Source organism: Thalassophryne amazonica, chromosome 5, assembly GCF_902500255.1.
Source record: "Thalassophryne amazonica chromosome 5, fThaAma1.1, whole genome shotgun sequence".
Lineage (NCBI taxonomy): Eukaryota > Metazoa > Chordata > Actinopteri > Batrachoidiformes > Batrachoididae > Thalassophryne > Thalassophryne amazonica.
This window is the reverse complement of record NC_047107.1, coordinates 71,400,329-71,417,114: the sequence shown is the minus strand read 5'-3', so window position 1 is coordinate 71,417,114 and position 16,786 is coordinate 71,400,329. Positions and strand designations below refer to the sequence as shown.

The window sequence follows — 16,786 nt, the reverse complement described above, 5'->3', positions numbered from 1 at the left end:
GAAGGAAAGGTGATGTAACACAGTAGTAAACATACCACTGTCCCAGCTTTTTTGAAACGTGTTGCAGGCATCCATTTCAAAATGAGCAAATATTTGCACAAAAACAAAGTGTATAAGTTTGAACATTAAATCTTGTCTTTGTGGTGTATTCAATTGAATATCGGTTGAAGAGATTTGCAAATCATTGTATTCTGTTTTTATTTACATTTTACATATATATATATATATATATATATATATATATATATATATATATATATATATACATATGTATATGTATATATATATATATATATATATATATATATACATATGTATATATATATATGTATATATATGTATATATATATATGTATATATATATATATATATATATGTATATATATATATATATATGTATATATATAAAAGTTTCAGCAAATAATTTACCTGTAATTATAATTACTGGTAAATTATTTGCAGAAAGTTAATGTAAACATGTTAACATTACGAAATATAATTATATTTTGTACTGTTCGTAATATAATTATATTTCGTAATCACCTGAAGTGTCATCTAGCAGAATTACGGTGAACTGGGTAACGGGTTTTAGGGATGGTATGGAAAGAACACTAGTACCATGAATAGCTGATAATGACAGGTTATTTTTTTTATTATTATTATTATTATTTTTAGGCTCTAGTGAAACTATCGAACCATCGTCATAAATTTACCTTATTTGGAAACACTTTATCCAAGAGGCTCCGCCCACTGATGCTGACAAAAGAAGGGAGGAAGGGAGCGCGTGAGCAGACGCACCTGTGCAGCAGCAAGTGAGGCGGCCACTGGCATTAAGACGGTTTTTACACAGGTTAGTAACGATACATTACGTTCTTATGTCACTACTTTAATCGTTGGGAGGTTTTTGAGCTTTGTTAGAAGTAGTGGATAAGAAACTTACAGTTGGTAGTGAAGTATTTTCTGTTGCTAAGTTTCATCATTGACGTCACCCGTTCCTCATCAAACCAGTCAGTCTGCTGGTCGCGTTTCTGGTGTCTGTAAAAACAAACAAACAAACAAACAAAAAAAAAAACAGCGTGACTTTATTCATCTGAAAGCTACCAAGCAGCATTACTTTTTTTTTTTTTTGCTGGTTCTGGGCCATACAAATGTTGGTTTTAATGTTGACCGTCTATTCAAGCTTCTCGAGCCAAAGAAAATAAACATTCCTTATGCATTAAATATATTAAATCTGTACATGCTCTAATTACTAATAAAAGCAAAAATTGTTAGTAAGTGGCATTGTCACTAATCTGACTGTATTCAGACAACTTGACAACTTTAATTGCTGAAATGAAGTGCATTTATTTAAGCTTATTTTTAAGCCCCGCTGCTGTGACAGTTTATCTTAATGGAAGCTTTTGGCCACCTTCTGTGGTACATATGTTTGTCACAGTCAAGTAGGCTTTAAGACCAGAACTGGTTGCCAGGTTGACTGCATCTTGGCGTAACTACTAGAAAGCACCTCACTTACTTACCCACACTTTGTTTTTTAAAATTTCCTTGCTGCTAACAATTAGTCACACCTTGAAATCATGTTGTAAGGTTACATGCTCAAAACATGTGGACACCTTGACTCAGGCCTTCACAGTACGTAATCTTTGTCTAAAGTACAGCCTGATCATGATTGCTGCTGGTGCCGATGGATAGTTTGTTAAAAATGGTTTGGAAACAGAAGTTTGAAATATGCCACTTTACATGGCAGCTACTTGAACTACACACTTAACTATGGAAACTGCCAAACTGCAAATGAGCTGTACCACTGCAGGTACCAAAATGCTACGTTTTTTTGTGGTCTAAAATTGTACTGTTCATCAGTATCAGACTTGGTATCTGTTGCTCAGTTTCATTCTGGCAAACTTCTTTTAAGCTACAGGTGTTATGAACCAGTCCAGCAAGTCAAAGGTTCAGTGTCACTGGAGCCTGTATTTAAAAAGGGGAAAAAACCTGTTGCTGACGTAACAGAACAGTTTGCTCATACATATTGTACTACTGCCAATTTTTAAGACAGAATAATCTTTGTCTTCAGTCACTGGCGCTATAACTGAACCTTTATTTATTTCACGTCGACTTAAACTGGATGAGTTTGTTCTTCAGCAATGTGCTCTGGATCAATTTTATCAAGTAGTGTTCTGTGTACAAAACCGTAAAAGTCTTGAAACAGGCTTTTTGAGAGTAATCAAGGGTACAAGCTTGTGATAGATGTACTGTATTTATGTAGACTTTGGAAAGCTACAAGCTGAGGAGAAATGTGGTTTGTATACAGTTTACTCTGTGCTGTCAAGTACAGCTATAAAGACATATTGTGCCAAAGTATATATTTGGGGTCATAAGACCTATGTTCTACTTGTAGCATGTCTGTATTAACGCTCCTGTAGAGAGCAAAATCTTGTTCTGAGCAAGATGTATGTTGGTGGACAGGATTTCAAGGTGGGATCAGGGACCAGAGTGTGACCTCAGAATTGCAGGTCTGCTTTTTGTGGGTGGTGTGGTTCTTTTGGCTTAATCAGGCAGTGACCTCCCATGTGCACTGAGCAGATATGAGGCAGTGTGAAGCAACTGGGATGAGAATCGGCACCTCCAAATCTGACACAGTGGTCTTCTGTGAAAAGGGTGGACTCTCCCCTCTGGGTCAGGGGAGTGTTATTGCCATAAACTGGAAAAGTTAGAGTATCTCAAGGTCTTGTTCATGAATCTGGGGTGGGGGTAAGCTGGAGCATGAGATCAATAGATGGATTGGTGTGGTGTCTGATGGTTCGTGGATGCTGTATCAGATCACTGTTGTAGGAGCTGAGCCGGAAGGGGAGGGTCTCAATTTACCACTCTATGCTCCTATCCTCACCTGTGGTCCTGAACTTCACGTAATGACCAAAAGAATAAGGCTGCTGATAGAAGCGGAGGAAATGAGGCTCAACTATCCAGGAAGGACTCTTAGTACATCTGCTGTTTCTTTGCATCGAAAGAAGCCAGTTGAGGTGGCTGGCGCATCTGGTCAGGATGCCCCTGGTTATTGCCCTCAAGAGGCCTTCCAGGTATGGCCAACTGGACAACCAGGACATGGTGGTGGTATTTCCCAGCTGGCTTGGGAATGCTTCTGGATCTGCAGGATGAGCTACAGGACTTTGGAGAGGATAGGGAAGTGTAGGATGACCTGCTTGGTCTGCTGCTATTGTGACCTGGATAAATGTCAGAAAATGAAAGGGCACCTTTTTGGCCTTGGTGTAACCACTATTTTAAGTTTGTCTTAACTGATTATGCACGTTTTTCTGTTTGAGAAACATCTTTCATATCAAATGGCAAGAATATATATTTAGTCTTTGAAAATACTGCTAATGTTGCTTTAGGCAAATGAACTCTTCTGTCAAACTCACTCTGCAACTTGTTTATTTTTCCACATTTTCCTTGCTAGAACCTTCCGGGACAAAATGGATTTTAATGTAAAGTCATCAGCTGCACTCATTTTTGATGACTTCTTCCAAAATGCAGGTGAGTCTCTAACAGTAAAGTACAAAGCCTTTGAGATGTACAATGTGTTTATGCATTTAAATCATGCCCAGAGACTTTAATGTCACACTGCTTGACAATATGTGGGATGTATTCAGCAATTTATCTTACAACTGGTCAATCTTCTGTGGCAGACACCAGAACAGAGAACTGGTTACTCATGTCATCGCCTCTTCCACAAACTGTGATCATTGCAGCCTACATCTTCTTTGTAACATCACTGGGTCCTCGGCTAATGGAGAACCGCAAAGGTTTTGACCTCAAAGGCCTCCTTATAGCCTACAACTTTGGTGTGGTGGCTTTGTCACTCTACATGTGCTATGAGGTGGGTGAAACTTGGGGGCATTTACATGTGCATGCCTTTGCTTCATGACACACCACGACCTGTGTTGTGCTGGAGTGTAAACTCGTCTTTAACTGGTTCAGACAAGATGCCAGAGGGGCATCGGTGCGTGCTATTGTGCACAGAGAATTTTGAAATGTTCAAAAAATGTCATGCTATGTGGCGCAATCTAATCTCCAACACTACGTGCAGCTCATCAAGTGGCGAAAACGAGCAGTGAACAGGGCGAGTGCTGACGTCTGCGGATCGCAGATTATAACAAGAAGTTAAATCTGTTGTAAACATAAAAATAAATGCTTTAACAGCTGCGCACAAGAAGGAAAAAACATGCAACTGTCAAGGCTCAAAATGCTTTCTGCAGCTTGTTAGGCGCACGTGAACGGGTGCAGCCTCATCTGTGATTCAGGAAGTGATTAGAGCCATTTTCAATGGCCAATTTGCAAAAAAAAATATATACGCAGCATCCACCACAGAGCGCATGGCAGCAGGTGAAACAAAGAATGGCGTCCAACTGGGATCACAGTGAGTGGGATCATCACGACACAGGTCGTGCTGTTGCATGAAGCAAAAGCCCCTTTCACACCACACCCACTTCGAGTTGCTTCCTGTGGCGTCATGACACAGGAATGTCTGTCAGGTGCACGCAGCCTGCAGGTCCTCTGCACAGAGGAATCAGAGTGCACTGGCTGGAACAGACTGTGCACTCTAATTTCTCTTCAGCTGCGTTCACACCGGGCACGACGCGAGCGACTGCAGCCACAGGTTGCCATGTAATCCTATGTAAGGACGCATTTTGGCGCCAAACCGCGCAACGATGCGAGTGAAGCGATTTTGAGCATTTGCGCGTTTGTGGCGCGATATTGCGTCGCGTTGCCCTCCTCCCTAAGTTCAAAAATCTGAACTTTTTCGTTTCATCGCGCCGCGATGACCAATCAGGGGCTGAATATGTAGTGACGTGGAGATGTCTGGACTTTGACTGAAGATGTGAACATGTCCTGTATCTGGTAGCAGCCTGTGAGCAGGACTTATGTCTTTTGTCCTTCACAATCATGACAGAGTTTTTGGAGCGAACAGCAGCGGGGAGCGGAGTTTTTTTTATTTTACGTGCGCGCGTATCGTCCTGGAGATTATTTTACTTAACTACACAGCTGTATAATAAAGCAAATGGTGACTGGTTTCTAAACACAATTATGACAGTTTTTGGAGCGAGCAGCAGCCCTACTTGCAGCAGCGGGAGCGGACCTTTTTCCTTTTCTTTTTTTTACGTGCGCGAGCGAGCGAATCATCTGTAGAGAATAGTTTAACTACACAGATGTATAATAAAACAAATGGTGACTGGTTTCTAAACACAGTTATGACAGTTTTTTTTGGTGGAAGAGCCAGCTGCAGCAAGCAGCGGAGTTTCTTTTTTTTTTTTTTAATTGTTTACATGTGTGCGCCTGCAGCAAATAATGATGCTTTCCACAGCAACTCGCTCCATGTGGTCAAGGTCCGTCATGTTAGCTTGACTGACAACCGGAGCCGGCGAGCGGAATGGAAGCTCCTCGTATTTGATGACGCACCGGGGCAAATTTTCGCAGCGAAAGTCCACCCAAGCAGAGCGACACACCGGGCGAAGAAGGCGCGTCCGTTGCCTGGCGACTCACGCAAATTTGTAGCGTCTGATCGCGCCCGGTGTGAACGCGGCATTCTAGTTTATAGTTGTTTTTGTGCAGGTCTGCGCTCTGATTTCTGTTATAGTTTATCTTTCTTCCTTTGACTGTGAGCTGCACGCACAAATGGACTGTCCATGTGTAAATGTGGAGATGTCTGGAGCTATACTTGGACTTTATTTAAACACTTTTGTGAGAGAATTTAAGAACGAGGAGCTGCAGCAGCTGTCAGGCTGCAACCAGCATTTTTTTTTTCTGTGCTTTTTGAGCGTGTAGTTTTACTGCATTGTGTACACAGTATGAAAACAATCCTGCATGATTTATGGTTTGGGAACAATGGAACACAGCAGGAGTCATAAATTGGCGTCAGGTAACGTTGTGGCTTCCAGTCACGTCAAGTACCGTCGCGTTGCTCTGACTTGCGCTGAAACCACTTAATTTCTGCGTCATGTGCTTGACGCAGAAAAAAATTTAACATGTTTAATTTTTGGCGTCCAATTCGCTTCGTCCTTTGCGTCTCTTGTGCTGTTGTGGTGTTAAGCTACATCATCTTGGCACTGGGTTGCTTCCACATGGCGTCGTCATGATGCAACTCGAAGCGGGCCCCGTGTGAACGGGACGAAAGGCATGCTCCTGTAAATGGGCCTTTATACCAATGGATCACTTTTACGAAGTTGTTTGCATCTGAAAGTCAGGAATGTGGTGTTGTAAACTGGCACAATGTTATCACTTAAATCAGTCAAGGTACCTTGACCCTTGCACAAATTTGATCCCTGCACTGGCATGCTAGTGAGTAACCATGCCATGAACCTTGTATGTTACACCTGTAATCATAATTTTACAGATGACATGATCTAATGCATGAAAATGCAACAGTTTACCAATCCATTATTACCTTTGAGACAAGATTCCCAATGTGTTCTCCACCGCACAACGTGCACAAGACGGCCTGCAGCTGTAGATAATTTCTCTTTGGTTACACGAGCATGTCTTTGCTTCACGACACATCACGACCTGTGTTGTGCTGGAGAGTTAACTGGTGTAGACAGGATGCCAGAGGGGCGCCGGTGTGTGCTATTGCACACAGAATTTTGAAATGTTCAAAAAAACTCTCATGCACAAATGTCGTGCTATGTGGCGCGATCTAATCTCCAACACGACGTGCAGCTCATCATGTGGCGTAAACGAGCAGTGAACAGGTCGAGTGGTGGTGGTGGTGATGGAGGAGATGGTCTAGTGGTTAAGGTGTTGGGCTTGAGACCAGAAGATCCTTGGTCCAAATCCCAGCCTGACTGGAAAATCACTAAGGCCCCTTGGGCAGGGTCTTTAACCCTCTATTGCTCCCAGTGTGTAGTGAGCGCCTTATATGGCAGCACCCTCACATCGGGGTGAATGTAAGGCATTATTAAGTGCTTTGAGCATTTGATGCAGATGGAAAAGCGCTATATAAATGCAGTCCATTTACCATTTTAGAGAACCAATGACTGAATTGTTTCATCAGCCAAGTTCTGAGAGCAAGTGAGGCATCGGTTAAGAAATGATCATTTTATATAGCATGGTATCCAGTGAGACTGTGCATGCATCAGCATTTTTTGCACTGTCACTTCTGTTTTTGGGAAGTGACTTGTGAAATGCTACGTGCAACATTCTTGATTAAAATATTTTAGGAATGCATGACCTTCCATTCAACCAGAGTCTCCCCCAAACAGTTCTGAAAATGTCATGGCACTGACCTAATTTGTTTCTCATACACTGTCATTGTAAATATTTAATGGCTTAAAATTTGTTTTGATTGATTTATTTCATTATTGGAAAATGATTATTACAGACAACTTTTTTAAACTGGCTGTGTTCATCTTGGCATTTTTACGCCAATTGTCAGTAACGCACTTGGTCAGAGATGTTAAACTGGCATTTAAGCTTTTTCATGTGTAACGTCCTAATAAGTCGTCTTTCTTATCAGTTTGTGATGTCAGGATGGGGTACAGGATACTCCTTTCAGTGTGATTTGGTGGACTACTCTAACTCACCACAGGCTATGAGGGTAAGAAAAGTCAGCGTCTTAAATGTGCATCATTTTTGGAACCACTACTAAAGTGTTCTCTAATGTCCTCTAGATGGCAGCAACATGCTGGTTGTATTACTTCTCAAAGTTCATTGAAATGCTTGACACTGTAAGTAAACATTTTCGACAAGTAATTTTTGCTTCTGGTCTTAGACAGCGATGAACATTTATGTACCATAAATGGCCAACAAGTCTGCCAGGTTTAGTGTAAAATGATCTCAGCTAACAATTCACTGATTTGAGAGTAAGGCGTGCAAGTAATCCACTCAGTGCAGGTTATATTCTAACTTGTCATATACAAATCTTAAGTTATTGTGATGTAAAATTTTCCAGGTTTTCTTTGTGCTGAGGAAGAAGACTAATCAAGTGACATTTCTGCATGTCTACCATCACTCAATCATGCCTTTCACATGGTGGTTTGGAGTCCGGTTTGCACCAGGTAAACTTCCTTTCTAGTAATTACACGTGTCCTTTGAAGAAGAAAAAAAAACAACAAAAAAAAAAACCCAATCCTTTTCTCACAATGTACTCTAGGTGGCCTTGGAACATTTCATGCTCTGCTCAACTGTGTGGTGCATGTTATCATGTATTCATACTATGGCCTGACTGCCATGGGCCCAAACTACCAGAAGTACCTGTGGTGGAAGAAATATCTCACTACCATTCAGCTGGTATGGTGACTTGGTCTAAATAGACTTTGTTTTCAACAGTCTGTGTATGGTTCCTTGACAACATGACCCTACCCTCTTGTCTGTCATTACAGATCCAGTTTGTTATGGTGACGAGCCACATCTCCCAATATTTCTTCTTGAACGACTGCCCCTACCAGTTCCCCATCTTTATCTACATCATCGCTCTGTATGGCCTGATTTTCCTGTTCCTCTTCCTCAACTTCTGGTACCACGCCTACACCAAAGGCAAGAGGCTGCCTAAAGTGCTTCAGGCTCAAACATGGACACATCACACAAATGGAGTTATGCAAGCGAATGGAGTTATGAATGGAAATGGCAGACATGAAAAATACGAATGATGTCCGACTCTGGTAATTGGAGACTTCAGGTTAACCGTGTGCAAGTAAACCAACCTACCGGCAGTCTACAAATTCCAGCCAGTTTTTTTTTGGAGTTGTCTAATACTAAAGAATGTATGAATTATGTCTATAGCAATAATTAAAAGGTATTGGGGGTGGGGGCAGTTCTAATGGAAATTACAGATGCCTATTCTTGATGCAGTCACATGTTAAGTTTGTCAGAAGTGGACTACTCAAGAGTGAAATCTTCTGGGGGATGAACCCCTGTCCCTGTAGTGTCTGGTTTCAATAAGTTTTAACTTGAGAAGTTATCTTTTTAAAAAATGCACTGAAATGTTATTTTATTTCACAAGATGTAAACTGATGACTGATCAATATTACAACTTGTGTAACCAAAAATGTCAAGAAAACATGTAGGTCACTGTTAAATATTAAGCGTTTAGAGCAGGACATGTTCTCGTGTCCCACAATAGTCTGAGTCACAGCTGCTGATGGTACACATCTCCAGTAAAACTGTCCACATGACAAATGGCAATAGTTTATTGGCTTAATGCTTCACCACATGAAGCTGATGTGACAGAGGAAGACTGATGGTACGTTTTGTGGTTCTGATGGGACCCAAAGCTTTATCGAACTTTGCTAGATCTCTCTGATTTGAGGTGTAATGTAAATATCTACTATACAGCTACTCTTGCCATTTGTCAAAGCTGCAGGCGCACCCCCCGCTAACATACTATTGTTTCTGGTGTGGAGGTTCTGCTTTGAGGCCTATGAGTGACTCTGACATTCGGGTCCTCACGTTGAGGATGGGACTGGATGTGATGCGGTTGTAAAGAACACTCCACTTATATGCATGTTGACGATGTTATGGTTTGTCTTGTGAATCTTTAAGTAGCTGCTTGTAATGTGTAAAGTTTTTGTATCTTAATGTATTTATATAAAATAAACTTGTGGTTGACTAGGTTGTAAAAAAAAAATGTTGTGGTGTGGATGTAGCTTTCTCTGCGTTTTGGAAAAACTGGTTTGGAAGAAAACTCATCACTTGACTGTTCTGGTCATTTCTGACCAGAAGGTGGTGCTGTATTACAACCCCTGGCAATAATTATGGAATCACCGGCCTCAGAGGATGTTCATTCAGTTGTTTAATTTTGTAGAAAAAAAAGCAGATCACAGACATGACACAAAACTAAAGTCATTTCAAATGGCAACTTTCTGGCTTTAAGAAATCAGGAAAAAAAATTGTGGCAGTCAGTAACGGTTACTTTTTTAGACCAAGCAGAGGGAAAAAAATATAGAATCACTCAATTCTGAAGAAAAAAACTATGGGATCACCCTGTAAATTTTCATCCCCAAAACTAACATCTGCATCAAACCAGATCTGCTTGTTAGTCTGCATCTAAAAAGGAGTGATCGCACCTTGGAGAGCTGTTGCACCAAGTGGACTGAGATGAATCATGACTCCAATACGAGAGACGCCAATTGAAACAAAGGAGAGGATTATCAAGCTCTTAAGAGGGTAAATCATCAGGCAATGTTGCGAAAGATGTTCAGTCAGCTGTGTCTAAACTTTGGACCAAATACAAACATGGGAAGGTTGTTAAAGGCAAACATACTGGTAGACCAAGGAAGACATCAAAGCGTCAACACAGAAAACTTAAAGCAATATGTCTCAAAAATCGAAAATGCACAACAAAACAAATGAGGAACGAATGGGAGGAAACTGGAGTCAACGTCTGTGACCAAACTGTAAGAAACCGCCTAAAGGAAATGGGATTTACATACAGAAAGCTAAACGAAAGCCATCATTAACACCTAAACAGAAAAAAAAACAAGGTTATAATGGGCTAAGGAAAAGCAATCGTGGACTGTGGATGACTGGATGAAAGTCATATTCAGTGATGAATCTCGAATCTACATTGGGAAAGGTGATGATGCTGGAACTTTTGTTTGGTGCTGTTCCAATGAGATTTATAAAGATGACTGCGTGAAGAGAACGTAAATTTCCACAGTCGATGATATGGGGCTGCATGTCAGGTAAAGGCACTGGGGAGATGGCTGTCATTACATCAATAAATGCACAAGTTTACGTTGATATTTTGGACACTTATCCCATCAATTGAAAGGATGTTTGGGGATGATGAAATCATTTTTCAAGATAATGCATCTTGCCATAGAGCAAAAACTGAAAACATTCCTTGCAAAAAGACACATAGGGTCAACGTCATGGCCTGCAAATAGTCCGGATCTTAATCCAATTGAAAATCTTTGGTGGAAGTTGAAGGAAATGGTCCATGACAAGGCTTCAACCTGCAAAGCTGATCTGGCAACAGCAATCAGAGAAAGTTGGAGCCAGATTGATGAAGAGTACTGTTTGTCACTCATTAAGTCCAGGCCTCAGAGACTGCAAGCTGTTATAAAGCCAGAGGTGGTGCAACAAAATACTAGTGATGTGTTGGAGCGTTCTTTTGTTTGTCATGATTCCATAATTTTTTTCCTCAGAATTGAGTGAGTCCATATTTTTTACCCTCTGCTTGGTCTAAAAAAGTAACCGTTACTGACTGCCACAATTTTTTTTTTCCTGATTTCCTATAGTGTTTCTTAAAGCCAGAAAGTTGCCATTTGAAATGACTTTAGTTTTGTGTCATGTCTGTGATATGCTTTTTTTCTACAAAATTAAACAACTGAATGAAAATCCTCCGAGGCCGGTGATTCCATAATTTTTGCCAGGGGTTGTATAACCGTGGCCTCACAATTGGCCAGCATTAACACTCTACCACCTGCCTCATTTTGGCTTGTCAGTATAGAAGGGGTTAAACACTGGCGCTTTACAAATGAGCAAAGCACACTAGTGTATGGTAGTGCAAAGAGAAATGTGCACACCGTACAACTGGCTAGCCTGTGAGGTTTGCTTTCATTATTGCACTCAAAACCCATCTTTATCCCAAGTGGCAAAACTCAAACAGTGGGGGACAGCCCAATCTGAAAAAAAGTCGTAGTTGCGGCAGGCATGTCTTACATTAGCCATTAGGAAATTTTTACCACAAGCCATAATGTTCCGGGCTAATAAAATAGTCTCCACAACAGCTAGCGGCCATTGAGTTATGGTCACAGAGAGATGCAATTATGCAGAACTTTGCCTTTAAACAGCTTAAAAGTTAGAAACAAAAAATCACCTCCCTGTACAGTTGTCATGGAGGAGGAAGCTATACATTTTTTTTTTTTTTTTTTGGACCAGGCTATAAAAGCAAAAAAATTTGGTAATTTTGCATGGGCTCCTATGAGAATGCACTGTTTAGGAGCCAGACTCAAGTGGCTGGTTAAGGAACTGCAACGTTTTCTACTTCTGGTACAGGTTCATGAGGCCAACGACGTTTACTGCTTATGTAGCTGCTTTACTCTTATGTGTTGGCTCCTCCCACTCTCTCCCCTCTGCAAATGAACTCACTATCTTCGGCATGGGACGAGGACGCTTTAACCAGAAGACGAAAACCAGAGGCGGAGCCAGATAGTCCTTTTATCTTTTGGGGAGTGAGGTTTACTAACTATTGCACAACTCCTGCTGGCCTCCATCAAGGGCCCTTCACACTGCACGCATTCAGGGCATTAAACGCGTCACGGATCACTCAAAACCATTTGTTTGTCAGCAAGATTATGTCAAAACGACTGCACGGATTTTGATGAAATTTTCACCAGATACATATTCGACCAAGTAATACTCCATTAAATTTTGGAGGTGATCCAGATTCTGAATCAAAATTTTCCTTTTTATATAGGCTGTGAAGGTTTTATTTAAAAACTCTTCATGGATTCTCAACAAATTTGCACCACAGAAAGATAATAGGGCATGGAAGACTCCACTGAATTTTGGAGGTGATGTGATGCTCCGCTAGAGCGCACTTTTCTGCTTGTCAGGCCACCCAAGGGCACAATTTAGAACTAGAAATTGGGGGAGACAAAGTGCGAGGCCCGCAGGGCCGAAGCCCATAGGCTGGGGGCCTGGGGGCCATTTTAGGCCCCCACAAGCCAACGGTTTCTAGATAAGCTCAGATGCATTCTGAGCATCCAGAACAGTAATTTTAATTTTTTGAGAAGACCATAAAGTGGACACCATTTGACTTACGCAATTTGAAAACTGTGGATATAAGTGCTTTATTCTGAGAAATAGCCAGCATTGATTTTATTAACATCCTGGTGTAAATAAGGTATCACCACATGTGTAGAACTCAAAAAGAATGATAGGTTGAGTTCTCATTAAAAAACAACTGCAATGTGGTAAAATGTATTCATAAATATGAAAGAACAGGCTCTTAACAATTATTAACTATCACATACTGTATTTTTTCTCAAGATTTGTTTTTGCACAAGTTTGAAAAACAACAGATCACAAGTTTAGGATAAATTACTTATCATGAATTTAATTTTCGAAGTGGCACTAATGACAACACTCATACTGAACATAATTTTGCTTGCATAGACTGATTTTGGAGATCAAGCAATAATTGCAGATGGACTTTCTGAGGTCCCAGATAGCTTTTCTGATTTCCTTTTCTAACTATCAGAATTTAATAAATTAGCATATGGTCCATTGATACTTATGTGTAGACACTAGTCCCTAGAGGCAACTATTTGTGGTTTCAAATCTGGGCAAATGCCAGTCCCAGAAAATTCTGAATGTGACAAACAAGAAACAGGTGTTGTAAACAAGTCAATGCTGCTAAAATACAAACTTGCAGAAACAAAGATACTATTCTGACATGGTTTTGCACATAAGACTGACATGGTTTGCACATAAGACTGGCATAGCATGTTTCAAGTACACACATATGTCAGAAGGTGGGGGAGACCATATTCTGTCCCCCCTGGTTGAAAAGGTGGGGGGGAACATGTCCCCCTATTCCCCACAAATTGTGCCCATGAGCCGCCGCAGTCAAAGTTCAACCCAATCCAACTTTCAACGCTGTGTGCTGTGATGTAGCTTTGCGCTGTCCAATAGAAATGAGGTATCAGGCCAAAACACGGCAGACTGCAGTGCAGAAACGTGTCACAGAATCCTGCAAATGTTTTTTAACCTCAAAATTAATTTCTGATGTTCCTTACATTAGAACACTTGCAACTAAAATAGTAAAAATAAACAAATAAAAGATTCTTTAGAAAGCTTTCATCTGTAAATTAAACTATAACTTACCTGTTGTTTCAGATGAGATGGTTTCTTGATTAACATTATAAGGAACCTTGGACATTTATTTTTAGTCAAATAAATAGCATGAAAATTAATGTGTACATTTTTACGTGTGGTACATTCATTCATATCTGCACTTCAACCAGGAAAAGAGACACCGTAAATAAATACAAATATTTATTATAAATGCAACAGGAGATGATTTAACAATGACTGCAGTGTGTTTGTTAATTAGGATTTCTCAATGTGACATAAGCCTCATGATGAAATCATTTTTGTCATTTCAACTTTTAATTACATAATTAAGTATGTGATTTATTTTAATGTGATCAGGATAGAGTAATTTCTTAAATATGAATTTGACTTGTGATTATGAATGTGTAAAAAAATTATGCACAATAGGAATGGGGCTTCTACTTGTACAAATATCTTTTTGACTGAACTTTGACTTCATGGATATGTTTAATGATTCGTTCATTTAATGTTACCATATAAAGGAAACAGCTTCTTAAAATAATAAAATAGTTGCTCTTTAAAGAGCCTTTGTTTTATTTAGAAGTGTTAGCACCAGGTGTTGGTTTTCAGAGACGACAGGTGAGGTGGACTCTCAACATATTAACCAGATCAAGGTCTCCCTCTGCAGCTTCTATCTCTGGTGAAGCTCATCATGGGAAGTTTTTGAAGTGCGTCTGCATTTAGGTTTTCTGCACAGCAATATTCCTGATGTGGGACAAATTCAAAATATAAAGAAACATGAACAGCAAAAAAAAAAATAAATAAATAATAAAATAAAATAAAAATTAAGTTATTTTAGGTGAGCTTTTTGTGGTCTCAGTAGTAACAAGCTGTAGCTTTATTTGGTAAAAATAAAAAGAGATTGAACCATTTACATATTAAAATGTTCACTCAGCTCGACTATGATTCTGCAGCTAAAGAGGCTAAAATGCTAAGCTAACATTATTCGAGCATTAAACCTTCAGCAGTGCAGTAACGTCACGTTTTATTTTTTTAAATTATTCTCACCTCACACAAATTTGCAGAACTAAGCTTCGTTGTTCAAACTGGGTGTTTGTATATATCCAAAAGTGAGGAATTTTGGATTGAGTTGGTCTTCTCCATCACCCCGGCTGCGGTGTCTCGCTTGCCCAGAAATGTGGCCTGAACCCCCCCGTTGCTCCATGTGGGTCTGCCTGCTGTCGCGGTCCAATTGTTCCGACCGTCTGATCAGTCCTCCCTTGACCCGCCATCAGTCCGAAAGTCACTGACAAAAATCTTCTCCCAGCAGGGTGAGGGGAGACTCGTTCTGCTGCTGTTTTTTCAGCTTTTTTATGGTTCTGGCAGATGCAAATCCAAGATGGTGATTGCTCTGCTTTTTTGAGCTTTGGAAAAGCCAGAGCATGACATAGAAATCGCCGCCCCCATTGCCGCGTCCAAAGCAAAGGAGGTGTCATTTCATTTGACGCTCATGAAGCTTCCCAGAATGCACTGTGGCACCAACAGAGTTTCGGCGTCTAACATTGCATGTAACAATGGCTAGCGAGGATGTGGATGGCGTTGATCCAGCAAGTTCACGGGGTGACTGTGATGATGACTCGTTTCTCCCAAGTTGACAGGGTTATCTCGATGAGGTGTAGCACCTGTGATGGAATTCTGCTGTGCCCGATGTTGTCCATACTTTCACGGGATGTATTTACATTGTGCCCTGAACCGGAACTCTGCTGAAAATGACCTCTCGTGTGAGTCATGAACCGTGAGATGGCGGGAGATTCAAAACTGCAAAGCAGCGAATAGGAGTCTGTGTTAAAATTTCCAACTTTAGAGCAGAAAAAACATTTTTACAGCTTGGTACAAAAAATAGTTTTAGTTTCTCTGTTTCCTCCTTCATGACATCTGAACAGGGGGTGATTTTTTTTTTTCCAAACTTCTTAGTATAAGATGTTTTGAAAAAACGCCTGTAAAGTTCTGTAAATCTGGGGGCATGGTCACTTTGAGTGACAGCGGCTGAGCCCAGCGTCTCCGCCTCTCCTCGTGTCTTTAGCTCAGGCTGCTTGTTGCAACTCGTAGTGGAGGGTTGTGTCTGTTTGTTTGTTTGTATTACAAACATTGGAATAGGGCGCGAGGCCAGGGTACACCCAGGACAGGATGCCAGTCTGTCGCAGGGCCACAAACAGACAAACAAACACAGACACACCCACACACACCCAAGGACAATTTCAAAGATTCCAATCCACCTTACCTGCATGTCTTTTGGTGTGGGAGGAAACCGGAGCACCCGGAGGAAACCCACGCAAGCACGGGGAGAACATGCAAACTCCACTCAGAAAGGCCACGGGAATTGAACCCACGACCTTCTCGCTGTGAGGTAACATGGGTCTCAGGATCCGGAGAAAAGAGTATATCGTCCAGATATACGAACGAATCGGTGCAGGAAATCCCGCAAGACATCATTAACCAATGCTTGGAACGTCGCGGGGGCGTTTGTAAACCGAACGGCATGACCAGGTACTCAAAGTGACCTAGGGGGTGTTAAATGCCGTCTTCCACTCGTCTCCCTTCGGATCCGAACCAGGTGATACGCATTTCTAAGATCTAGCTTAGTGAATATTTGGGCTCCATGCAGGGGCGTGAACACTGAATCCAACAAGGGCAACGGGTATCGTTACGAACCGTGATTTTGTTCAGCCCCCTGTAATCAATGCATGGACGAAGTCCGCCATCTTTTTTCCCCACAAAAAAGAAACCTGCACCCATCGGGGAGGAGGAATTCTGGATCAACCCGGCAGCTAAAGAGTCCCGGATGTAGGTCTCCACTGATTCGCGCTCCGGTCGTGAGAGGTTGTACAGCCTGCTGGACGGGAACTCAACGCCTGGAACAAAATCAGTGGCACAATCGTACGGGTGTGCGGGGAAGGGTGAGCGCCAGATCCTTACTGAACACATCCACAAGGTCATGGTACTCCACCGGCACCGTCCC

General features: G+C 41.2%; 1 protein-coding gene across 1 annotated transcript; it reads left to right on the top strand.

Moving 5' to 3' along the window:
• Positions 1–713: 713 nt before the first annotated feature.
• Positions 714–9,601, top strand: elovl7a (ELOVL fatty acid elongase 7a). The gene is made up of 8 exons (XM_034170512.1): positions 714–850; positions 3,449–3,525; positions 3,678–3,868; positions 7,502–7,582; positions 7,656–7,712; positions 7,937–8,042; positions 8,138–8,274; positions 8,367–9,601. Exons 2-8 carry the CDS (start codon positions 3,465–3,467, stop codon positions 8,631–8,633), a joined length of 900 nt encoding a protein of 299 aa, XP_034026403.1. The 5' UTR covers positions 714–850; positions 3,449–3,464; the 3' UTR covers positions 8,634–9,601.
• The last annotated feature ends 7,185 nt before the right edge of the window (positions 9,602–16,786 follow it).